The 26,550-nt window shown below is 43.5% G+C and overlaps 1 protein-coding gene across 1 annotated transcript in view; it reads right to left on the reverse strand.

The window, feature by feature from the left end:
- Window positions 1-24,052, reverse strand: part of SLC26A4 (solute carrier family 26 member 4) — a gene marked incomplete at both ends in the record, with an annotated part of 46,864 nt that extends 22,812 nt beyond the window's left edge. The window contains 9 exons of the mRNA XM_080818187.1: window positions 246-359; window positions 959-1,106; window positions 4,618-4,700; window positions 5,783-5,935; window positions 12,906-13,070; window positions 13,631-13,815; window positions 15,419-15,529; window positions 22,271-22,410; window positions 23,889-24,052. Of these exons, the coding sequence (XP_080674313.1) occupies window positions 246-359; window positions 959-1,106; window positions 4,618-4,700; window positions 5,783-5,935; window positions 12,906-13,070; window positions 13,631-13,815; window positions 15,419-15,529; window positions 22,271-22,410; window positions 23,889-24,052 (1,263 nt within the window). The remainder of the gene's footprint in view (window positions 1-245; window positions 360-958; window positions 1,107-4,617; window positions 4,701-5,782; window positions 5,936-12,905; window positions 13,071-13,630; window positions 13,816-15,418; window positions 15,530-22,270; window positions 22,411-23,888) is intronic.
- Between the last annotated feature and the right edge of the window lie 2,498 nt (window positions 24,053-26,550).

Raw genomic sequence — 26,550 nt, forward strand, 5'->3', positions numbered from 1 at the left:
CTGAGCACTGACACAGAGATTCCTTTGAGAATCTGGGCATTGGGAAACCGTCAATGTCGGAGAGGTTTCTGGGGAGGAGGTGGATCAGCTGACGAGTGAGCCCCGGGTCGGATCTGCTCGGGAGGCACAAGCCTCCACACTCCAAAGCTGCTTGCCTAGCTCGGCTCTCGTACACGCCTTTCCAGTTGCTGTTTCCCCGCCCATCCCTCGCAGGACCGTGACACCCCCACGCCGCTGTGCCTTACCTGGGTCTTTCCCCCAGTGCTCTCCTGGACGGCCGTGCGGGACAGGGCAGTAGTGGCCACAAAACAAGAGAAGAATCCCGAGAAGATGTTGCTGATCCCAAAGGCAATGAATTCCTAAGGCAGAGACCAGGGGACAGGGATGCTACGAATAGAATCGCTGGGCAAGACCTGCCAAGTGTTTAAGGAAAAAGAGGAAGAAAGCAAGCTCCCAAGCCCACCTTGTCTGGTAGCCCCAGACACTGCCCACACTTGCACACGTGGGAGCAATTTAAAATCAGCCTACCTGAACAAGGGCCCGAGTGTATTTACCGCAGTGAACTGCCTGAATTTAAAGTGGTCACGACCATCATCGCTGGCGTTCGCTGCACTGTTTTGCTATATTATAGCTCCCCTTATGAAATATATCCGGAGACACTGGACTGCATGAAGAATTCTCATGCTGACCTAATATGTGAGCGCTGAATGTTATTTAGGACCTGACTGAATTAACTCTTAGAATTCGGCTGACTTCAACTTATTTCTTAAAAAGGAAAGAGACGCAGCCTGCGTATTTCAAAATAATTTCAATTAGCACGTGGAAGAGGGAAACCATCTTGACAAGGGCTGATGAAAGAAACCAATCCCTTCTCCAGCAGACAACGAAATCCGTCCTGCTTATGCCTTTCTCTTCTTTGCCGCCCTACAAAAGCAGGTCAGCGCAAGGGTGACCGTACCTGGTTCCCATCGATGGTGTAATCGTACTTGATGGCATAAACTTTGCCCACAGACACTGCAATAGCATAAGCCACCACGGCGATGGAAAACGAGGCAGCCAGCATCTCAGAAAACAGACTCACAGGTGGAAGTATGGGAGGCAAAAACCTAGTGAGTTTTAAAACAAACAAACAAACAAAAAAACGCAGTGAGGATTTGACCACAGTTCTCTCTTCCTACCTCGCCAAAGGCTATATCCACCCAGACCCAAGTCAGGCATGAAAATGCTTGATCCCGAGGGAAAAAAGCAGATTGCGACAACTAAGTGGTAGCATTGCTTTTACAGTTTTTAATTAGAAGCTGGCGCTCTCTCGTGGGCTGACTTCTTCATCCCCTCTACGAACGCTGCCTTATCTATACTCCTGACACGAATAAACGTGTCATTATGGAATCTGTAGTATACAGCCTGATGCCACGCCATTTCACACGTTAGTGTTTCTCCTCACACAATTTTATCTTAAAGGTCTTTGAATTTAAAAGATAGTCTGGCCATAAAATGAGATTTGCCTTGTGTGAAGAGATGTTGGGTCTATGAAAGAGAAAAACAATATTGGATGCTAAAAGAGCTAAGTAGAAAATCCGCATCTTAAGAGCCACGATATTTAAAATCTTGAGTCCAGAAAAGATTACATTTATGTAATTATCAGGATGTTCCAGAATCACAATGACTAAGACTTCCCAGTGACTGTGGGGTCGAACGGCTACTGCTGGACATACCAGAGCTGTTCTACAAACCATGTAAAGAAATAAACCTAGGGGCACCTGGCTGGCTCAGTCAGTAGAAAATGTGATGTTTGATCTCAGGGTTGTGAGTTTAAGCCCCATTTTGGGCACAAAAGCCCACTTAAAAAGGAAAAAAAGGAAGGAGGGAGGGAAGAAAGGGAGGAAACCTACGTGTTTATAATCGTTCAGTTGTCCCCAAATATGAAAACTGGGGGAATGGCTTTCATGTACCTGTATCTTGATGACTTATCCATAGAGCGTACAGCCAGAGGTCCCTAGCCAAAAAACCTCCAAAACAAACAGAAAAACCCTACCAAAACAATCTCCCTCACCTACCTCACTTATGTCTGAGTTTCCTTTAATAGGAAACTACATTCCCCTCCTCTAATCAGAGGGAATTGCTATACCAGAAACAAGATTGTTACAAAAAACCACAGAAATTTAGAGTAGCTAATATCCTGATATCATCCGAATTAATATGCTCATCTAATATCCTAGAAATGGTTGAATCTACATCTCTCCTTTTGTTGATAAGGGAACTGAGGTCCAGAGACGTGAAGTGACTTGCTCAAGGTCATTTAGTAGGGTCTAGTGTGAATGTTGATTTCGTGCGTAACAAGATCTGTCTGATTCTCTGCCCCAGCAGCCTTTTTCTCCCCACAGGTTGAGGTTACTTTCCAGACTCCTTTTCTCCCACATCCCATCCTGACTCACAAGATTTGTATCACACCTCTGCTCATCTGGACGTGGGCTTGGACCTCACTTCTTAAAACCAGGCTTGTGGGGACACCTGGGTGGCTCAGTGGGTTAAGTGTCTCCCTTCAGCTCAGGTCATGATCCCAGTGTCCTGGGATCGAGTCGCACATCGGGCTCCCTGCTCAGTGGAGAGCCTCCTTCTCCCTCTGCCTGCCACTCCCCCTGCTTGTGTGAGCTCTCTCTCTGACAAATAAATAAAATCTTTATATACTATCAGGCTTGTGACTCATTCCCGAGACCCCATCAGCCCTACTTGAGGTAATTCAGTCTGTCCAGATACCTTTCCAGTCCTGCAGAGTTCAGCTTTGATTGTGACCTAATGCCCACTGCCTGCCTGCCAACTTCTCTAATGCCAGGGCCTTCTACCAGGTCCTTGATTCTCCAGGGTCACCAAGTGTAAAGCACAGAGACTTAAAGTCAAAGGATGTGAATGCTGGCTCCATGGCTCTGTATGAAACTGACTGACTGACTTGGGGCACATTATTTAAGATTCCCAAGTCCCAGTTTCTTCAGCTGTCAAATGGGGGCTACATACTCTTCTCATAGGGTTATTGGAAGGAGTCAAGGAGGGATGATGTATGTAAGTAATCAGTACCTATGCACATAGTAGGTGCTCAGTAAGTGTAGGGAGACCCTGGATGTACCACACAGCTGCCATCCATTTGTATTACCTTGCTGGATCTCAGCAGGGCCGATTTTTTGCCCCACATCACTCACTTGGGGCCCAGGCTGGACACCTTCCAACGACCTCTGAGTTGTCTTTCCCTTACCTCCTGCCCTTATTCAGGACCCTGTTTGGCTACCAACCCTCCCATGTCTGGCCTGATCATGAGCTAATGCTATGAAGGGGAGTGAGGGTGAAGGAGGCTTTTCTGAAAAGATAAGGGCGGGGAGTGGTGGGACCCTGAAAGGCCGGGGGGCCTATAACGGAGAGTCAGGCGTGATAAACATGATTCCATTTACTTGAGGTTGGCCCTGAACATTTGGCAAATGCACCACCGCTCCAATGAGAATGGAAAAGTGGGCTTCCGAAGGCAGCCAGGAGAAAATCTCGATGATTCTGCTGATCTCCCCTGCCCCGTTCCCCCTGTGCCACACTCTCAAGCACAAGCGCAAAGCATGTCACTTCGAAAGCAGTGGAAACAAACATGACAGTGACATCCTCTGGCACAGTCCCTGCTGGCTATCTAACAGTGAGTCTGGTCATAATTGTGGGAAGTTAATGTTACCAATCTACCAAACATCTGGGTTTCTTTTTTAATGCCGTATGTTGAAATTACAGCGTACTGCACTTGGTCCATTCAGTGCATTTTATGAGAGATCTCACTGGCATTTCAGAACAAGCCTGAATTAAGAATTTACTCTGTTCTCTAGGAGAACCCCCTCACCCATCTAGGTGGTGACAGAAGTGCACGAAGATACTCAACTCTACTTTCCTAACTCACCGAACTACCAAATATATAGAAAACCTCCCTTAAGATGATGCATTTTATTCGTGAGAACCAATGACATAATTATTACCTAAGACTGATTAAACTAATTGGTGGAGAATTTAGGCCAGCTGTCCCTTATTTCTCAAGCAGATTGTTCTCAGTGTGATAAACGTTACTAACCATGATTCTATTTGTATTATATTGTAATTATACACAGGAGTTTAAGTCAGGAGTCTGGTGGTTACTGTGTAAGTCCTGCCACATTTTAAGAAAATGAAGAAAAAAACCTCAGAGCATATGGGAGCTGCTTTTCAACAAATGGCTCAAACTTTCTCTACACACACAGTTTATCTGATCATTTGCACCGGTGGGTGCTTCTTTTTTTTTTTTTAAGATTTTATTTATTTATTTGACAGAGAGATATCACAAGTAGGCAGAGAGGCAAGCAGGGATAGAGGGGGAAGCAGACTCCCCGCTGAGCAGAGATCCCAAACCGGGGCTTGATCCCAGGACTCTGAGATCATGACCTGAGCCGAAGGCAGAGGCTTAACCCACTGAGCCACCCAGGCACCCTGGTGGGTGCTTCTTTAAGATCACACACGGGGAAGACTATGGAAGGAGCATCAATGAAATGAAGCTTGTAATAAAAGGTTTCTTTTAAATAGAAAGTACTGACTTAGTATAGCCTAAAAGAGCTCTGCACTCACCCCCTTGGGATGGATTTAACAATGCCAGCATTGTAATTTTTTTCCAGGTCGGCTCCATATGAAATGGCAGTAGCAATTATTGTCTGAAATAAAACAAAAGAGGTTAAAAAATTAAAAACTACATGTTTTAACAACCCCTCGCCCCCTTTCTTTGGTCTCCTCCTTAGGAAGCCTGCCCTGCTGGTTTCTTTCTTTCTTTTTTTTTAATCCAAGTACAATTAACATACATTATATTAACATACATTATATTAGTTTCAGGTGTGCAGTAAAATGATACAACTTTTCTCTGCATTCCTCAGTGTTCCTCAAGATAAGACAGTGCTCTTATTCCCCTTTATCTGTTTCCCCCATCCCCCCACCTACCTCCCCTCTGGCAACCACCAGTTTGTTCTCTGTATTTAAGAATCTGGGGGTTTTGGGGTGCCTGGGTGGCTCAGTGGGTTAAAGCCTCTGCCTTTGGCCCAGGTCATGATCCCAGGGTCCTGGGATCGAGCCCTGCATCGGGCTCTCTGCTCAGCAGGGAGCCTGCTTCCCCCTCTCTCTCTGCCTGCCTCTGCCTGCTTGTGATCTCTGTCTGTCAAATAAATAAATAAAATCTTAAAAAAAAAAAAAAGAACCTGGGGGTTTTTAATTTGTGGAACATAAGGAATAGCATGGAGGACATTAGGAGAAGGAAGGGAAAAATGAAAGGGGGGAATCAGAGGGGGCGATGAACCATGAGAGACCATGGACTCCAGGAAACAAATTGAGGGTTTTAGAGGGGAAAGGGGTGGAGAGATGGGTTAGCCTGGTGATGGGTATTAAGGAGGGCACAGATTGCATGGAGTACGGGGTGTTATATGTAAACAATGAATCATGGAACACTACATCAAAAGCTAATGATGTACTGTATGGTGACTAACATAATTCAATAAAAAATAAATTTAAAAATTAAATTAAAAAAAGAATCTGGGGGGTCATGTTTGTCTCTTTTTTGTTTGTTTCTTAAATTCCATATATGAGTGAAATCATTTAATATCTCTCTTTCTCTGACTTATTTCACCAAGCATGATACTCTCTAGCTCCAACCATGTTGTTGTAAATGGCAAGATTTCATTCTTTTTTTATGGATTCTTTCTTGTTAAACTCACTAATGCTGAACTTTCTAATTACATGTTTTACTTACCACAATTACTTCTATAGGAATAGGGACCGGAATTTTGTGCTTAAATCGGTCATTCACTTCCTTAACCGCCATACATATGATAATGGTGAGTAATCCAGCAATGAAATCAGCAAGATTGGTGTTGCCAACATTTTGAAAAATCTCAATCAGAGTCTGTATAAAGAAAACAATTGTGTATTCTTCCCATGTGAAAAATCATGATAACATCATCAGACAGCACTTAAAAATTTCATGTAAAATCATAAAAATGTGTTGGCTAATACAGAGACCATTAAAAACATCCAGTCTTAGCAATACATATACCAAGTTAATGATGCTTAATTGGAGTGGTAAAACCATGGGTGATTTCTACTTTTTTTGTTTATCTGCACTCTCTTACAATAAAAATGAGATATTTTAAAAGAAAAACTTTCATTACATACTGAATTTAACTTGCAGAAAAGCTTTAAAAATGTATATCTTAAAGTGGTTTTACAGGGACTATTAAGTGACCTAATTTCACAATGTCGATGTGCTATTATTGAGACTAAAAACTGACAAACCAAAAATTCCCAATTAGCCAGTATTTTAGGTAAAACTCTTCCCAACCTGAATGAGAAGGCTGGAAATAAAAATACCTAAATACTTCATATGTAGCTACATAGGGACTGATCCACTCTTCATGCTGAAGAAAAACTACTAAATTGATACATAGTTCAAATATAAATTTTTAGGGGCACCTGGGTGGCTCAGTGGGTTAAGCCTCTGCCTTCAGTTCAGGTCATGATCTCAGGGTCCTGGGATCAAGCCCCATTGGGCTCTCTGCTTAGCAGGGAGCCTGCTTCCCTTTCTCTCTCTCTGCCTACCTCTCTGCCTAATTGTGATTCCTGTCAAATAAATAAATAAAATATTTTAAAAAATATATATATATATATAAATTTTTAGAAATTAATTTGGTACTTAGTTCAAACTTGAACTGAGATGACTTAAATAAAAATAACTCTTTCCAAGTGGTCAGACAAGCCAACTCAAGAATAAACTCGTCTTGTTTTGTAAATAGGAGGTTTCTGGGAATCAAGGGAGATTAGCAAGGGAGACTCCCAGGGAAGAACACTAATACCTTTGTTCCTGCAGCTTGGGTCCTGTAGAAGGCATGATTTCAGAGGTATTCTTTCATTCTTTGAAACAAATAATCTCTCAGTGAAGGTTACTTTTTCTTTTTTGAATGAGTCCTTTTATAGATATATTTTTTTATGAAAACAAAGGAATGTAGTACCTTATCATTTATAACATGTATCTTACTTAATTTTATAGACAAGCTGTATTTTAAATCATCACAATGGCAGTCAGTAACAGTTATGTATAAAGAGCCTTAAGTGATCCAGCAGTCACTTGGCCAGCAGCTTCAAGAGTAAGGGAATGATGGGAGAAGTTGTTAGGCTAGCAAAAGACGTCCACCGAGTGCCTGAACTAGAGTTCAAGCATTTGACTTACAGGAAGCCTCTTGGACTTTCACTCAGAGAGTATTTTTGTTCTTGCTTGAAACCCAATACCAACAAATTTACCTTGCCTTCCTTTGCCAGTCAAAATTGAGAGAGACAGTTACATGGACAGCAAGAGAGGAAGCCAACAATAGCAGGGTGAAAAGGAGAAAATGGCGGCCCCTGGGTGGTTCAGTTGGTTATGCGTCTGACTCTCGATTTCGGCTCAGGTCATGATCTCAGAGTCGTGGGATGGAGCCCTGCATGGGGCTCCCTCTTCAGTGGGGAGTCTGCTTAGGATTCTCTCTCTGCCTCTGCCCCTCCCCTGCTCATGCACACACACTCACACTCTCTCCCTTTCTCTCTCTCTCTAAAATAAATAAATCTTTTTTAAAAAGAGAGAGAGAAAATGGAGGAGTACCACAAGTGGGCACAGTAACAAGAATTTAGGGCATCTGCCTTAGGAGCCAACAGGCCCACATGTCTCAGTCTTATGGCATTGCTGTCTGGCCCTTCCCATCATCGGTTTTCTGATGACGAGCCTCATTAATTCATAGGCTGGATACAATATTTCACTTAATTGTTTATGTAGTAAAGGTTTACTTTCAACTCAAAAGGGAAAAATCCAAGCTTGAAAACAAACAATCAGATTAACGATCCCAATCATAAAAACATTTTCACCTTACAAAAATGATCACTCCAGGATTCCCATTTAATCTACGAGAGTCACTGAGATCTTTGAATAAAAAGCACTTCTGGTTTATTAAAAATGTAATATGGATTGCAAAAAACAAAATCAGTTTATATTATGCAATTGCATTAAGCAAGCATATATTAGTTGTTTATATACTGAGATATCTCCTATGAAAAGTTCCACAATAAAAAGTTCAGTCTGTGTAGAAATAAAACTGAAGTAGTCAGATTGTACTCAAAGATAACAGAAATGAGACTCTAAGGAAGCACTGAAAACTAATTCCAATTTCATTTACTATTAAAATATTTCCTAAAATATGTTTAAAATGTGGATACACGTATGAATCTGTATTTCAACCTAGTATTCTGAACAGGTCGAATCATAATAATGACCATTTCAGTGATGGGAAATATTTTACTCTATTTCCTACCATGCTTGGAGAATTTTAGGACCATTTCATTCAGATCATTTCTTCCTTTTTTGCCTAGCATTGCCTGGGGGTACAAAGCCATAAGAAACAGATATATACCTGCGGTTACATATGAGGAAATTTATCAGTTAACTTCTAGTGCCAAATTTATTTTAATTCATCTCTATAGAGCAAACCCTTTATAATCACCCCTTGCAGTTGGGCATTTCCTCCTACCAGAAACAATTTTTGCCCATATGTAGATCACCCCTTAAAGCGTTACTTTCCTTATTGGAATGGTTTAATTTGTACACACTGAAACAGATTCAAAAGAGTGTCTCATCGAGCTTAATGGTGGCTTTCAAAACTCCCGTCACCCGTCACCCACACTTTTCTGTGTGGTCTTCCACCTCGTTAGAGGAAGAAATGAGGAGGCGGCCGTCACTTTGGTAAGCAAGCAGAAAGTCTCGCTTTGTCTATTGAGACAAGCCACTTAGAGTGAATGATAGGAAAACAATCACCCTTAAATGTGCTATGTGATTTACTTACATAATTGAGAAGCTACATGGTGGCATGGGGTGTATTACTAACTGTGAATTCTGCCAATACCCTGTCATTCCCCCTTCTGTGACCTCTATTCTCAGTGGCTCTGGCATCTGTGAGTTCAAGTTTTAGCTTTTCTTACTGTCCCAGTATTTCCTCCTCCAATTCTTTGTATTGTTTTCCTTTTGGGGAGGAGTTGGGGGAGGGAAACAATCCAAAGTATAGCCTTATAACAAAAGAGATGTTAAAGGGATGCCTGGGTGGCTCAGTCAGTTAAGCGGCTGCCTTTGGCTCAGGGATTGAGTCCCATATTGGGCTCCCTGCTCAGTGGGGAGCCTGCTTCTCTCTCTGCCTCTGCCTGCCACTCTGCCTGCTTGTGATCTCTCTCTCTGTCAAATAAATAAATAAAATCTTAAAAAAAAGAGAGAGAGAGAGAGATGTTAAGTTGCTACATGTCAGAGAAAGTATCTTACAACAATCTTCCAATTTTTCCTGGAGGAATCCTGACTACTCTGCATTTGTTGAAGGATTCTTTCATGAATGATTGTATCTGGTTATGTCACAAGCAAAATTCTCTGTTCAAGTACTGAGTGGTTCATTCAACCCTTATGCAATCCTTTCCAAACCTGCTGATCCTTCCTTTTCTGAAGAGCAAACTTAGAGTCACGATGACACGGGAAAGATTGAAATATCTTCATCCCACCTGACTGCTCTGGAGGAATTTCTCACAAAATTCTATGACACATTCTAACCAAATATTTCAAGAGTAATGTTCAACAGTCACGTAACAATTGTGTTTGGTTTCAAACTATTTTTGACCTTGTTCTAGTGCTTCTTGGTTCCTTTTGTCCCTGTTTGAAAGTGGGATCATTTGCAGCAAGCTTTGTCTTAAACATAGTCCTAGGAAAGACACAAAGAAATGGAAAGACATTCCGTGCTCATGGATTAGAAGAACAAATATTGTTAAAACGTCTGTACTACCCAAAGCAATCCATGCATTTAATGCAATCCCTATCAAAATATCAATAGCATTTTTCATAGAACAGAACTGGGACAAACAGTCCTAAAATTTGTATGGTACCACAAAAGACCCTGAATAGCCAAAGCAATCGTGGAAAAGGAAAACAAAAGTGGAGGTACCACAGTTCCCGATTTCAGCTGGTGCAGCCACTCTGGAAAACAGGGTGGAGTTTCCTCAAAAAGTTAAAAATAGAGCCACCCTACACCCCAGCAGTTGCTAGGTTGTAAGTACTAGGTATTTATCTAAAGGATACAAGCATAGTGATTCGAAGGGGCACCTGCACCCCAATGTTCATTACAGCAATGTCTACAATAGCCAAAATATGGAAAGAGCTCAAATGTCTACTGACAGATGAGAGGATAAAGAAGATGTGATGTGTACATACACACACACTCACACACACACACACAGAGGAATATTATGCAGCCATCAAAAGGAATGAAATCTTGCCATGGGCAACAACGTCGTAGATGGAGCTACAGGGTATTATGCCAAGCGAAACAAGTCAGTCAAAAAAAGACAAAAACCATACGATGTCACTCATATGTGGAACTGAAGAAACAAATCAAAAGAGGAAAAGGAAAAAGAGAGAGGCAAACCAAGAAAGAGATTCTTAACAATAAAGAACAAACTGATGGTTACCGGAGGGGAGGGGAGTGGAGAGGATGAGGGAACTAGGCGAAGACACTAAGGACTCACTTTTGATGAGCCCCAGGTAATATACGGAAGTAATGAATCATGACACTGAAACTAATATAGCATTGTATGTTAAGTATACTGGAATTAAAATAAAAGCTTGAAAAAAAAACCATAGTCCTAGGAGACCAGAAGGACTATTAGTATCTGCAGAGTTTCCCCCAATGGCCAGGGAACCAGGTTAACCACTGGCCTCAGGCTCCTGGGGTCTGTGTGGATGTGAGCCAAGCAATGTTCATGAAGAGGTGAATACACTTAGTAAGGGGTATCTTGCTGCATTTAGGGCATAGCGGATTTGTCTGGGGAGTAAATAGCTCCCAGCACATTGGAGGTAATCAGTAAATACCTACTGAACAGATGAACTGTATGAATGACAATGAAGGAATAAATGAATGAATGGTACAAGAAGAGTATGAATGTAAGAAAAAGCAAGACGTGCCAAGGACTGCAAAGATGAGAGGGCCTGTCTGAGAAAGGCAGTCAGAAGGTTCTGAAATGAATCAAGCACTTGGTAGGGAAAAAAGCAACAATGACAAAAATAATTCTAAATCAAAAAACAGCCTGCATTCTTTTGAAAGATGGGTTTGACACAATGGAATCCCATGTCACTGCGTTACTGTGTGAGTAATAGATCTATAGGCCTTATAAGATGTGGAGATTTGAATCCTTTAAACCAATCTTCACCTCAACTTTTCCAGATATGAGTAAACTCTCCAGGCTGCTTAAAGATTATTGAAGAAAGACCACAAAACTTGTTACATGCTACAATAAAATATCTTTATAATAAATAATTTTTTGTTCTTAAAAAAAAAAAACAAACCAGCCTGCATTAGTAGGCTGGCTCCTTGAGAACAGTGAGCTCCGTGAGGTCTGTTCACCTTAGTAATGAAAATAATAATAACAATAATAACAATGAATTCACTAAGCTCTTACTATGAGCCAGATAGTGTACTAAATGCTTTATACAGATTTTCCTTTTTAATCCTCATGATTCTAAGAGGCAGCTACTGTACTTCCATTTTACAGTTATGGACAGTGAGGTGTAGAGATGTTAAATATAACATGCCCCAAATCACATGGGTAGTAGGCAGTGGAATCAAGATTCCAACTCAGGTCTACTGAAATTCAAAGCCTCTGGTTAATCACTATGTGAGACCACCTCCTCTACCTATTCCCACTGCACAGTACATGGCCACAGGCGCTGGGCAGTATTTGTTGGATGGAAAGGGCAATGTGGGATTACGGCACTGTCGTGAAACCGAGCAAATTCCTGACCACCTCTCTAATTTTGACATATGGATGCGTGGCCTTACGTTGTTTTGGAAGCTAATCCATGGGTCACTAAAGGACTTAAGCTCCATTCTTAAGGCCAGCACATTATTTTTGCATAGTATCATTCTCCCCAAGCTAGGATGACATCATGTTACTATCATTATCATTTTCAAGCATCAATAGCATGCTTTATATAGAACGTATATTTAGATCCAAGAACTTTTTCAAATCTAATTAGTGTGATCTACATCCTTCTTTTGCATCTCTTTTGCATGTTGAATCATCTCCGAATCTAATGTTCCTTTTTATCTATAATTGCTGAGACATTTACATTATGCATTTCATGGACTCGCGCAGTTAGGAAGGGCTTTAGAGCTACATCTCCAGTCATTTCATGTTACAAATAAAAAAAGAAAGAAGACTTGAGATATGAAATAATAATTCCAACCTAACTACTTTTTTTGAGTACTTATTATGTGCCAGCCTCTGGGCCAAGTGCTTCTCTTATACCCTTATTTAACTTAACTATGAATATAGATATTATCACCAACTCTATTTGGCAGAAAAGGAAACTGAGGCATGGTGATTTGCTCATATAACTAGTAGGCAGTAGAGTGAGGACATGACTCCAGGCCATTCAGCACCAAACCTGAGCTTTCAGCCACTATCCCCCCCATGGCCTGTCTACGGTCACTCAACTTCTCAGAGGCCAACTTGAAACTGGAACTCAAGTCCATGGCCTCCCAGACCAGACTTCACTTCACCCTTTACCCTAACCCTTTGTTTCCATTAATATTTTTAAGTGCAGTGACTCTTCTGAAACCATTTTGACCAGCTGAAAACGATAATTTGTAAAATGTGCTGTCTTCAGTGTTACTCCTGATTCTGTTGCTTGCTTTCAGAGAAGAATGTTTTCCATGGCACCCAAAATATGGCATGGAGGAACTTCTGCTCTCTAGATGCAGGTTAAAGAGGAAAGACGAGAGTTTTCTCAGTGAGCCATGCCCGGAGTAAGAAGCCACACTTACATAGATAATGGAGAGAACTCCATTATAGTTTTTGGTGGAAACGTTGAGAACGATCTTCAGCTGTGAGACCAGCACTTGGAAGGCAGCAGCTGTTGTGAATCCACCAACCAAAGGATCTGCCAAGTACCTCACTATGAATCCAATCTGTAAACCTCCAAATATCAACTAGGATAAGAAGGAAAGAAAAAGTTAACGTTTGCCTGAGAGAAGAACCAACTCTCTTGAACCATTAACGAGTTAAACTTAACACCAGTTAAAACTGGTAGCCTGCTAATAACACAAAAATACTTGTAGGAGTGTTCATCCACCCCTCTAAAATTTTAAAAACTCGTAATATGAACCTTGAAGTACTTCTAGATATGTAAGAAGAAAAGGCAAAATCATGTGGCTTATTTCTGTGCCTTTCAGATCCCATGGCTCTGCTCACCAGGACACTTTTTTCTCCTTTGTTGGCTCTGCACACTTCCCTTTCCTCATCCTCATTTAAATCACACACGTTACTCTGATTTTTTTTTCTGTCTCTGTCTTTGATGATACTCCAGCTTTCATAAGTAGGGTCTTGCTGACTATTTCAGCATCTGACCTAAAACAATATAATTCGAAAATAACTTTGGGGGCCCAATAAATTGCTTGGTTTCACATTTAAATGAATCTTGAATTCCATGTGTTTTACACTCAGTTATTTCAAATAAAAATCATGTCGATCCACATTGTACTTGTATTACCTGTATGATTCCAACCAAAAGAGTAAGGGTGCTCGCAATCAGTACTCTTGCTGTATCTCTGGCCACGTAGTCTATCACGGTGGTATTGAAGGCGGTGCCATTACTGCTGGATACGCGGAAGTGTTCATCAGGGGCCATGCTCAGCACAACAGATCCCACCATTAAACTGACCACTGGGAACGGCCCTGGGGGGAGCAAAGCCTCTATCAATTAATAATTATTCATCACAAATGTTTAGATCCAATATGTCTACATAGGATTAGAAAGATGTGTGGAATTATTAGGTGTGATTGGAGAATATTATTTGTTCACAAAGGAAGCTGCAAAGCAGATGTTTCAAGGCATTCATGACCCAGAGAGACATGTATGTAGGCAATTATAATACAGCACTCAGGATGCTTTGTGAATCCGCATGAAGGTTGTCTAGCCTGTCTTTGCATGTTCTTCATGCACATTGGGGTAACGGTGGGGGGAGTTACCAGGAAAGGTTTCCTGACAGAGGTGGCCAACAAGCTGAATCCTTATTTGTTCTATCTTATTTATCCCAAAAAGCTCATTTCCTAGAGCATCCAATGCCCCGATCTCTCTGGTGCTGAGGACCTTGGTCAATATCACAAGGTCCAGATTGGGATAAAGAACAAAACAAAAAGAGTATATAGTTTTTCTTTTTCTCTTTTCAAGACAAATTATTTTTTCATGTCATATGGCAGTCTACAAGATTCTGTGGTTTTTAAAGTATTCCTATTCTCCCAGTCACTCCTGATATTTTTATCCATGATGGTGATCCTGTCCTTTGGTCATGGAAGGTGTTAACAGTTGGGAAGGCTCAGTGCTGACATCCAGTAACCTGGAGTATTTAAATGTATAGAATACCAAAGAGAAAAAAATCAGCTCCTGCATTGCACACATTGTCAAGGATTTGATACTGATTATCTCTCCCAGGTGAGGAAACAATTTCAATCAACAGCCTCTTCCTGATCTCCTTCCATAAGCAAGGCAATATGCTAGATACTGGGGATAATACGGCTAAGGATGAGGATATGGGCTGGAGATGATTGTATTTGTCTCAAGAGGATTGTCCAGGTAGACATGTCTAGCCAGCAGATGGATGTAGGCACAAAATTATCTCAAGTATAAATGTCAAAGTCACAAAATAGCATTAAAACATTCATTTACTAGAACATTCCAGCACAAGAGAATTCAGATTTTAGGAACAGCAGAAAATAAGCCTATTTTGAGCCATACCAAGAAGGAAAGCCAAGCTTAGTTTCTAAATAGTTTTGGCACAATTTTGCCAGTGTTCCAATATTAGTGACTTAAAAATGAGTACAGTTTTTAATGAAATGATGAATATGTATTTGGTGAATATAATTTAGTAAATGATAAGTTAGTCTCGTAAAACAGTAGGTTTGAAGACCTCTTGAAGATATTTTTCCCTTGTCATTCTGTATTTTGGAAGAGAACACTTTCTAAATATGGAGTCAAAATTATTACATTTCTTAAAAGGAAAATATACTAGAATTTGAAGGTAGGCCGTAATTTTGACAATCTTTCAATATTCTCTTCTTTTATAAAAAAAAAAGAGTTAAGTATAAACCTAATACTAAAGAGATGGTATTTTGAAAGCTAAGAAGAACCATTGCATCACTGAATTGGATAAGCCCGCAAAACACTGGAGGCCTATTTTCCTGGAAAACATTAACAAAGATACGGAAGCATAATACACATACTATAGCCAAAACACGTTAAACGTGAATAAGTACAATTGCAATATATGCTTATAATTACCAACTGAGATGTGCCTTGACGTTCCAAAGATAAAATAGGTCAGGATAGGGAAAAAAGCAGAGTAGAGACCATATCCGACAGGGACTGCTGCTAGCAGAGCGTACGCCATGCCTGCAAGTACATCCAAAATGATTACATTCACAAACAAAAGTTAGGGTGTTCTTTCCACTGTGCAAAGAAAGGCCTTTTCCTAGACACCCCCCGTTGGCAGCTTGCCCTGAGTGGTCTTCCTTATTTTTCGCACAGCCCGGGGCTATGCTAGAATGCAGAACGGGATCTGAATCAGCTGAGAAAATGATTCATCCTCATGCACCACCTGCTGAAATGAATTGATAGAATTGATCAGTAATCCAATCATCCACCGATTAGACGAGTGGAAAAAGGGAGTCAAGTCAGTTGGTTAAAAACTCCATCAACTCAGCCCAAAGGCTCAGAGCAGCTGTGCGCACAGACGTTTCCTGTGAATGCTGTGATTCGGTGTGTCTGGAGGAACACAGTCATCGCGCTGTAATACCCGCTTCCTTGTCGCAGAACAGAAGCTAGATCCAAACAAAGGAAACTATGACAACTGTACACAGCAGCAGGTAAGACAACTCTACTAGGCTTTCCTCCAGGAGCTCCCCTCCTCCACTGGGGCTCTGTCCCAAACAGCCTCTGGGGCCACGTGGCACAGTGTGCAGAAATCTCAACTTTTCCACATACGTGGGAGTTGGAAGACCGCAATGATGCCTTCTTTTCCTTGGTGAACTACTTCTTAGGGCGTCAGCACATCTCACTCCCTATGGCCTCCTCACATTTCACTCACAGTGAGAGCAAAATCACGCCCTTTGACCACTGGGTTCTCAACAAAGGATTACATTGATAGCAGTTTTAAAAAGGGCAGAAAACAACCGAAATATGCTGGCTCACAAGTGCTCTGCATTATTTGTTGAATGAATGTCTCAGAACGGAAAAGTGGTTAACTGAATTATACTTTACATACACTGATTCTATAAAATGAAATTGATGTGATGTATAAGAATACATCTGCTAACATCGAGATAGGTAAAGAACAAAGGAAAAAGTAGAGAAAAGCAGGATTCAAAATCATAGTAAGTGGGTCCCTGAGTGGCTCAGTTGTTAAGCATCTGCCTTTGGCTCAGGTCATGGTTTCAGGGTGCTGGGATCAAGCCTCATGTGGGGCTCCCTGCTCAGCGGGGAGTCTGCTTCTCCCTCTCCCTCTGCCCCTTCCCACCTTCACTTGTGCTCTCCTTTCTCTCTTTCAAATAAATAAATCTCAAAAAAAAAATTGTGGTAAGTATGCATGTTCTCACTTTTATAAAAGTAAACATGGATGTTGCATGCACAAAAAAATCTCTAAAGATTTTCAATATTATGCTGGCATTTCCATATACAAAAAGACTATGTAACTAATAAACACCTGTGTATTCACTGTCCAGCTTAAGAAATAAATTGCCAGTGAAGTTGCAACTCTGCGTACTTTTCCTCAATCATATCGTTCTTCCTCCCTCCACCCCCAGAAGACAACCATTATCCTGAATTCAGTGTTTACCATTCTGACAGTTTATTCTTTTACATAGATATGGCTGCTTTTCCTTACTTTTTATAGATATGCCTGGGTGACTCAGTGGGTTAAGCGTCTGCCTTTGGCTCGGGTCATGATCCCATGGTTCTGGGATCCAGCCCCACATCTGGCTTCCCACTCAGCGGGGTATCTGCTTCTCCCTCTCCCTCTGCCTGCCCCTCCCCCTGCTTGTGCTCTCTCTCTCTAACAAATAAGTAAATAAAATCTTAAAAAAAAAAGGATATGCATTTATGTGATTTATGTGTCTAGTAGGATATTTACTAAAATATTGATGGGTTGTCTACACGGTGGGATCAAGGGAGACTTCTAGTTTGTGGAGGAGGTATCTTTCACATTACTTATGTGTATTCTCTGGTTTCCTACAATAAGCATTTGGGCTATTCATTTGACAACTTATTGATTATGTACCTACCATGTGCCCAAATGGTTCTAGGTTTGGGAGGCTATGGGAATGGACAAAAGAAAGTGTCTGCCCTTACAAAATCTGCATTCTAGAATAATCTGTATTACTGATGCAATCGTTTTAAGACATAACTTACAACAAGAAATAGCAATAATCACTTGTCCCAAGAACATGGAGTGGAAAGGTGACTCCCGAAAAGGAAGACGAACAGAGGAGGAGTGGGAAATAAAAACAACCTATTTTCTATGTACTTTTCCCAAGTCCTTCTCAAACTTCACTTCCCTGAACTGGGCCCTGCAGTTTTTACCTTCCTGAGAAAATGTCTGTTTCCATACAGTGTCCTACTTAGGGACAACTGCTACTCAAATAGACTGTAATCATCTCTATTTATAAAGGACTTTGGTGCAATGATTTTGAAATTACACAGTTTGTAAGGAAATCTAAGCCACTGATTTAAGCCACACAACCTCTGTGCTGATACCCTTCCCATGTAAGATGGTGGCATATCCTGACAAAGGCGGGGCTAACAACCATTTGCAAGCATCTAGGAAGGCGGAATTAGACACTGGAGAGCTGTCTCCCCGTAGTTGGGAATGAAGATAGCCCTAGAAGGCCTGCATTGATCTTTTGCTGCCTGGTAGTAACTTTGTTTTAAATAGCCAAAGTCTAAAAGAGCCCATTATCCTTAGCAACAATGGCTTCTTGGTAACTCGAGCCCGCCCTCTCTGAAGAGGTGTTCCTCAGCAGCCCAGCCAGCCAGAGGGGGGTCATGGATCTTGCCACCACTAGAGACAATGGCATCACCCCTGAAATCTCAATTTGGAGCTCCCTCTCTCAAACCATAGCTTCCTAGCCTTTCAGCTTACCTACTCCAGACTCCTTGTTGCAATGTTTCTTTTTTTCTCGTGGGGCTTCTAAAGGATTAACTGATTCACTTTGTCCCTATCCTTCATATCCCCAGGACTGCCTGGTGGTCCAACTCCAAGTCCCTGCTCTGAAAAAGACTCAGATCTCCCGTATTTTCCTCAAACCGCCCCCTGCTTTTGCACATAGACATGGTTCAGAGATGAATCTTAGACTTCACCTAAGACACAGAATCCGTAAGAGATGTCTCTAATTTGCTTTTCACCATAATTTCAAATTATGGAGGAGATATTCCTCCTGTCTTTAAGAAGCAACCACCTACTTCTGTCCTTGAACCCCAGCTGCAGTCTCCCCTTCTCACCACTTTCAGTTTCTCCTCCACCTTGGGGGGCTGTAGATGTCTTTCTCTCTACAAGGACATTCCCTCCAGTTCCCAGATATATTCTAGTATCTCTTCTATTAAAAGAAACCTAAATCCTCCCTCATACTACCTTGTTCCCTTACCTCTCTCTGGTTACAGCCATTTTTCTATTCTGCTTCATAGCAAACCTTCTTCTTCTTCTTCTTCTTCTTTTTTAAGATTTATTTATTTATTTGAGAGAGAGAGAGAGAGAGAGAGAGAGAGAGCATGCGTGGATGGGAGCAGGGGGAGGGGCCATGGGAGAGAGAATCTCAAGCTGACTCCCGCACTGAGCGTGGAGCCTAATGCGGGGCTTGATCTCACCATCCTGAGATCAGGACCTGAGCCTCAACCAAGAGTCGGACCCTTAACCAGGTGCCTCACACAGCAAACCTTCTTAAAGGCATTGTCGATGTTCCATCTTCAAACTCTCCCCTGAAGAATATGACACTATCGTCCCTCAATCCTTTTAAAAAGAGCCTCCTCTCTTGGCTTCTGGCCCTTCAGGCCTCCAACTGCTCCTTCTCTCCAGCCCCCTGAGCCTTCTCAGGTGGTCCTGCCATCACTTCCACCTGCCCTACCTCCCTGGGTAGTTTCAGGCATCCCCACTCCCTTAAAGACCAGCTCGACACAGATGCGTTCCTGATTTTTCTGCCCAGCCCAGATCTCTCCTCTGCTCCTCACACTTGTAATAGCTCCAAGTCTACATTGGGCATTTCCACTTGGAGGTCTCCCGTACATCTCAGACTTAGCATGTCCAAAAGGAAACTCTTCACTTTCCACCCCAAACCTGATCTTCAGCCATTTTCATCAGTGATGTAACCATGTACGCGGCTGTTCAAGCCAACAACTTTGGAGCCATCTGGGACTTTTCATCTACATGCTAAATCCATCAGTAGACACCAGTGATTGCTCCAAAGCACTTTTGAGATCTCTGCAGATCTCTCTGTCTCCTGCCGAGCTGGTTTACGCTGACACATCTGTCCTCTGGGGCTGGGAGTAGGGTGAGGCAAGGCAGGTCCCCGAGGCACAATATTCAAGGAAGCCTCCAGAGAGCAAGTGCCTCCCTGCCTCCTCCTAACCCAGCCCCACCCAACCTTATCTAGCTCTGTTCCCTCTCCCCCCACACACTGCCCCCACCCACACGAGAATTCTTCCTGCAACTCCCTGGAAAACACTGAATTCCTTTTTGCCTTGGGCCTTTGCCTGGTAACACTCTCCCTTCTGCTCCTTCCGTGCCCTCCTCATCCTCTGGATCTCTGACTAAATTTCATCCCCTCAGTAAGGCCTTCCTTGACCATTGGATCTCAAATACATACTCCCTCCTCCAAGTAATCCCTAGAACAGAGCATTTAATCCAACGCAATGGACTAAATCTAGTACAATCTATAATTATTTGTCCATTTTATCTCTTTGTGTAATTAATAATTAATGCCCACCATTTGAAAGGAACTCCTTGAGGTCAGTACCTGTGCTTGTCAATAAATCACTGAATCTTCAGGGCTGAACACCCGGCATACAGAACTGGTTTATAAATACTATTAAGTGAGTGAAAGATGAATGAATGCCTGAATGAGCCAGGTTAGCCTCCCAGAAATTTACATTACAAAGATAACTTTATAGAGATAGAAAAAGACTTAATGGACTTCTCATCTATCGAAAAGGAGTTAACAATTATTTTTGTGAGGATTAAATGACATAATCGGCCCAAGCCCTTAGCATAGTGTCTGGTACTTAATAAACAAAATTAAAAATAGGATTTATTCTTATGAGATACTTGTCTATGAAGTTGGGAGCTAGAGCTTGGAATATCATTTTTTTACATATAAAGATTCATCATCAGAAAAGCAATTCAGTCCTCTTCACTAAGTGTTTATGAGGCCATCTACTTACTACTTTGTATCGGTCTCCATGCCAGGTACCAGCTAAACAAACATTAATTCGATGGTTCCTGTCCCCTAGGAGTCATACAGTGTTGCTACGTCATAGCTTTTAGAGTCCTCCGTGGGCATGTGGCATCATCGAACGAATGTACTGCCCAGCCCCACCTCCTCTCCCACCCACCTTTGTGACTGAAACCATGGTGGGTCAGCCTGGGGCTCCACATGGGGGCAATAGAATTACCCTCCCTTGTGGAAATCTCCCAGGCTTGCTCTGAGTAATCTTAAGGCTCTATGGGCAAAAGTTGACATTCCCAATGACTGTTAACTAACTTCTGAAATAGTCCATTTTCAAGCCATCTTTCTACCCACATCCCCACCTGGCTCTACTTCCCATCAAAGGGCGATCTCAGACTTAACCTTCACGAAAACTCCATCTGACAACTCAGCCTCCAGGAAGCCATTCCCAGTCTCCTAAGGCAGGGTTGTAAGCCTCGATGCACGCTCCCCTCTGAGGCCTTGTTAACCCTGTCACAGTCCTTGTGGAATTGTTATTATCCACTTTCCCATGGACCATGAGCTCCTTTAGAGCAGGTGGTACAGCTCATTCACATCAGCACACCCAGTGCCTGGAGCATACTAGATGCCCCATCAAATTATCATAAATAAATGATACTTCTGTTTTCATAGTCCAGGGGCTTTGTAGAGTTGCAGGGGGCGGGGGACAGAGGAGAAGCAAGACGATGGGGGTGGGGGACAGAGGAGAATGCCCATACTGCAATTCACCAACTTTGCAACAGATTTCTAAGATGCTCATGAAAATATAATATAAAGCCTATTTAAAACAAAACAAAGTAAAACAAAACACCTCTGTTAAGACATTTTGCCAGAGATTTTTAAAAAGGAGGATGGAGGGGCGCCTGGGTGGCTCAGTGGGTTAAAGCCTCTGCCTTCGGCTCAGGTCATGGTCTCAGGGTCCTGGGATTGAGCCCCACATCGGGCTCTCTGCTTAGCGGGGAGCCTGCTTCCTCCTCTATCTCTGCCTGCTTCTCTGCCTACTTGTGATCTCTGTCTGTCAAATAAATAAATAAAATCTTTTAAAAAAATGCTAATGTTTAAAAAAAAAGAAAAAAAAGGGGGATGGATTAAAAAAAGGAAGAAGGACAGAAAAAAATGCTTATGGACAATACTCCAGACTAAAACACTTCCTTCACTTTCCCTTAAACCACCTTCAAATTGCAGGTCAAGACCCATGTATGGGATGCAAAATAATGTAATGGACTGCAATGAGCACTTGTAAAATATAAGCAGAATAGAAGAGGACAGAATAGAAACAGAGTAGAAACATATAGATAGAAACATATCATTTGTAGTGAGAGGTAATATTATTTCAGGAAACTTGAGATATGCATGTGCAGGTCATGATGTGATATTTCTTCCTGTGAGTTGTGGTTCACGGAAGTTGGGGACCCACTGCTCAGATGCTAGGGCTTTAGCTGAAGCCCTGCGGCTTGAGAAGCAGCAGAGATTCCCGGCCAGAGAACTCTAAGGAAGAGGGGAAAAGAGGCAAATCTGTCCACTAAGGGGCTCTAGAGGAAAGGTGAAGATCTCAAAGGGTAAGCAAACACTTGGACTCCTGGGACTCAGAAAGAAGTCACGAACTGCTGCTGGAGGTCGTGACTCTCAGTCACTTGGAAGCCAAGTCCACCAACCACCTTACCTTGCAGTGTGCCCACTAGCCCAGTACTAACTCCTGAAATGATGTCACTAAGCAGCCATTCCTTGATTCGGTATTTGGGGAGCCAGTCCAAGACGGGCAGAAGTGTCTTCAGCACACCAAGGCCTCTCTTTCTTGAACAACTGTCAAAAGGCAAGAAGACTTTTTTCAATACCATTTCGGTCATGACCAATTGCAAAGCACAAAGTTTTGAGCAGGACTCTGCTGATCTTTATAACCACTTAGAAAAAGAACGAGAAGCGCGTGTCAAATCCTAACGCTCCAGTGCTGACCATGCTTTTGCCAAGAACTCTATCTACGCTTTTAAATGCGCTGTACTAGAAAACACAGGATTAAGTGTTCCCTCCCCTCTACCACCTTTGTAATCCTCTGAGAAAATATCCCTACACAAGGACCCATTTTCTAGACCAGTCACAGAACAATCAATGTGGAGTCTCCAACCGGAGATTAATTTTCAGACTTCTAGCCCAGGCGCCTTCTTCTACTACTTCTTTCTCTTTAAAGAAAAAATAAACACACTCTCTTTATTTTGGCAATACAAGCTTGGAGCCAGTTTATGCAAAAATCTTAACAAGATAAATGTACACTTTGTTGTACCTTGCTGCTTAGTATTTTTTAAATTCAGCACCCTATAGTTAAAAGAAAAAAAAAATGTTAAGGGTGTGTGGACATTATCTGACTTCTCATTTAACTGAACTTTTAAAATTATATTTATGAGACAACTGGAAATTTTGACATTTTTCACATTAAGGATTTTTTTTTAGGTGTGATAAGGGGATCGTGGTTATTTTTTTTTAAGAGTCCTTAGAAATATATACTGAAATGCACACAGACAAAAAGATACGCTATATAGGATTTGCTTCAAAAAAAATCATGGAATGGAGGCAAGTGGGTGGAGACAGAGCTTGTCTGTTGAAGCTGGATGGTGGGTAAAAACATGGAGGGGGCTTCATTCGTCTACTGTGTCTGCTTTTGTATGTACTTATGTTCTGTAATAAAAGATTCTTAAAAAGAAAGAAAATCTGGCAGCAGTTGACAATTCTCTAGTTCTTTTTGTGGTATCTAATTACAGCCGGCCGTTTGGGTTTAGGGAGTGATGGCAGGGCTCCCTGGGGGTCCCACTGTCTGACAGGGGAGAACTTTGGAGTACACTCTCCTGGGTTCTAGCCCTCATTCCGTATCTCCGAATGGTGTCCTGCCTAGATGAACTTGGGGCTTTCAAGGACTCCTGGTCAGGTGATGGGTTTACCCATCATTTCTTTTTAATCGGGCCCCCTTTTCTCCACTCTCCTCAGCCAGACCTTCACGAGAAGGCCGCAGGGATCTCCCGTACCCCAACGCGCACTCCAGATGTCCCGAAGAGAGGAAAAAAAGACAGATGGGGCACCCGGAACACACTGTTCCCAAAGATGAGTTTCCGGAACTGGACTCAATTCTGGCTGAGAATGATGGAGCCACCCTGCGACCAGGAAGGACAGCAGTGCGGATGGTTGAAAGCCGGGCGACCCGGCAGGGTGGCGCGCCACCCCACGCCGGGTCCGCGCGCCCACACGCCGGGCCCCACTACTGCTGCCCGCGCCCAGCCCGCCGCCGCCGCTACCTGCAGCCCTTGGCCAGGCTCTCCCGCAGCGTCTTGCGCTCCTGCAGGCGCCGCTCGTACTGCTGCTGGAAGGCGAGCTCGCTGTAGACCGGCCGCGACACCACGTAGCTGCAGCTGTACTCCGGGAGCGGTGGCGGCTCCAACCTGCTGCCGGGCGCCTCCATGACCTGCGAGGAGAAGGAGGAGATGGAGCGGGGAAGGAGGGAGAGGAAGGGGCGGAAGAGGCGACCGCCGTTAGCGGTCGCCTAGCCCCACCTGTTGCAGCCACTCCCGGAGCGCCTGGTCTGCGCGCCGCCGTCCTGGCCGCTCCAGGCCGCCGCCCCCGGGCGCGCACCACCAGGCTGCGCCGGGGCACGTGAGGACCTTCGGGTCCCGTAGCTTGCACCTGCTGACCGGGGCTCCCGGACTCTGAAGAGGGTGAGGCCCGCCTTGGGGTCTTCCGGAGCTCGACCCAATCCCCACCCGTGGGCAGCCAGGGCGCTGTCCGCGTCCTGAAATCTCCCCAAACCCCGGCTGGAGCCCGAGCGCGTGCGGGGACGGACAGGGACACTGTGAGCGCTCCTCTCGCGTCGCACCAGGGCACAGCCCCAGGCGCGCACCAGGAGAGAAGCACCGGCCCCCGGGCCGGGCGTGGAAACTCGGCCACGTTCCCCGAGTCCCGAGGCTACGTGCTGCAGGCGGATTCCAGCAGCGGGTCGCAGTTCTCCCGAGGGCAGAACTTTGGGCAGGTGGAGCAGACCTCTCGCCCGGGCCTGTTTTGCGAGCCTCCTTCTCGCTCTCAGCTGTTCAGAAAGAAGGCTGTGCTGCCCCCTGCCCGCCCGTTCCGTGTCCCCGCACTAGTCCCATCCGCGGCTAGCGATGCCTCCCGAGAGTTAAGCCAGAGCTGGGTGGGGTAAGCGGCATCCTCAGCCGCCAGCTCACCTGTGTCGGCTGGTGGCCCGCCCGGAATGCCCCCGGGACCGCCGTTCCGCTGCCTTTATAGCGCTCGCGGAAGGCAGTGAGACGTTTTATTTATGGAACAACAGAGACACCTTAGTCGAACAGAGGGACGCAGAGGCGGCCGTCTTTCCCCACCTATTCTTTCCCTTTGCCGAACCGGGAAGGCCGAGAATCTCACTGGTTGTCACGGGAGGGCCCACGGGATCCTCACTCGCGTCCCGATTGCTAACGCCGGCTGCGAAGTCGGGGGTGGGAGAGGGAAACTTGTTACAGGAGAGCAGAGCCCCGCCCTGTGTGGAAAACACGACCGCGGGGAGCGCTGACCTTGGCTCCTAGGTTGTGTGAATCGAGAAGCTCCGGTCAGGCTCTCATACTGGTCTGGTTGGGGGGGGGGGGGTGCGGGAGAGGGGGAGGAAAGGAGCAGTCTCTGTATCTCTATTTCTAGAGACGGTTTCTTCACAAGTACTCCGTGGGTGGTGGTCATAGAGACTTCGTAATTTATTCATACATTTTAGATACATTGTGTATGCACCTTTCTCTGTGTGTGTGCCTGTGTGTATTGTATTTCACAATCAAAACCAAGTGTCCAGGGGACTGGCTTTCTTACCCTTCTGTCTCTTTGGTTCTCTCTATCCATCTTCTCAGTCATCCAGGCAATTAAGGAAGGAATCAGCCGGACTGCACAGGAAGGGAGACTAGAAAGAAGTGAGGGGAAGTCAGATGTGTCCTAGCTCAGCAGGGTTCTGTCTTCTGCTGGGATGAATGTCACTGACTAATAATGCAGGTGAAAATGAAGGACGGGAGAGTTTGGTAAACAGAAAGATTCTTGCCTGATTGTCAGTGTTCTGAAGTAAATACAGAAGCAACTCGCAAAACGACTGTGGACCTCCTGGACACCACCCTGCAGTTGCTTAGCTGGAAAACACAGACCATGACAATTCTTTAAGCTCCAGGAAACAGAACTCCTCTGGGGAGAACCCTAGTGCAAATTCCCTGTAATTGTATTCCACATGGTGTGAGCATGTGCATTTTCCTGACAAATGAATGAGTCAACAGCTTTCAACAGATGTTCAAAAACTTACTTGATTCTTAAATAAGGTTAAGGAGTGCCTGGCTGACTCAGTCAAAAGAGCATGCGACTCTTACTTAATCTTGGGGTCCTGAGTTCAAGCCCCGTGTTGGGTATAGAGATAACTTAAAATAAATAAAATGAATAAACTTTAAATAAAGAACCATTGAAGAAGGGACCCAAAAATAAAAATCCAGGTCATGAACTTGAGAATTCTTATCCACTCACAGGGGGAACTTTAGCTTGTACAGTTGACTCTTGAACAACACAGCTTTGAACCTCATAGGACCTCCTATAGGTGTAATTTTTCTCATAAGTACACTACAGTACTATAAATGTGTTTTCTCTTCCTTGTGATTTTCTTTTCTCTACCTTAATTTATTATAAGAATATGGTGTATAATATATAAGTCATATAAAATATGAGTCAATCGACTGATCATGTTACAGGTAAGGTTTCCACTCGAGAGTAAGCTATTAGTAGTTAAGTTTGAGGGAAGTCCAAAGTTATTGGGGGATTTCCAACTCCACAGGGTTTGGAACCCCTAGCATTCATGTTATTCAAAGGTCAGCAGTGGTTCTTAACTAAGAACTAGTGGTTCTTAACTGAGGGCTATTTTGCCCCTCTGGGGGGCATTTGGCAATGTCTAGAGAC

Source organism: Martes martes, assembly GCF_963455335.1.
Source record: "Martes martes genome assembly, chromosome: 11".
NCBI lineage: Eukaryota > Metazoa > Chordata > Mammalia > Carnivora > Mustelidae > Martes > Martes martes.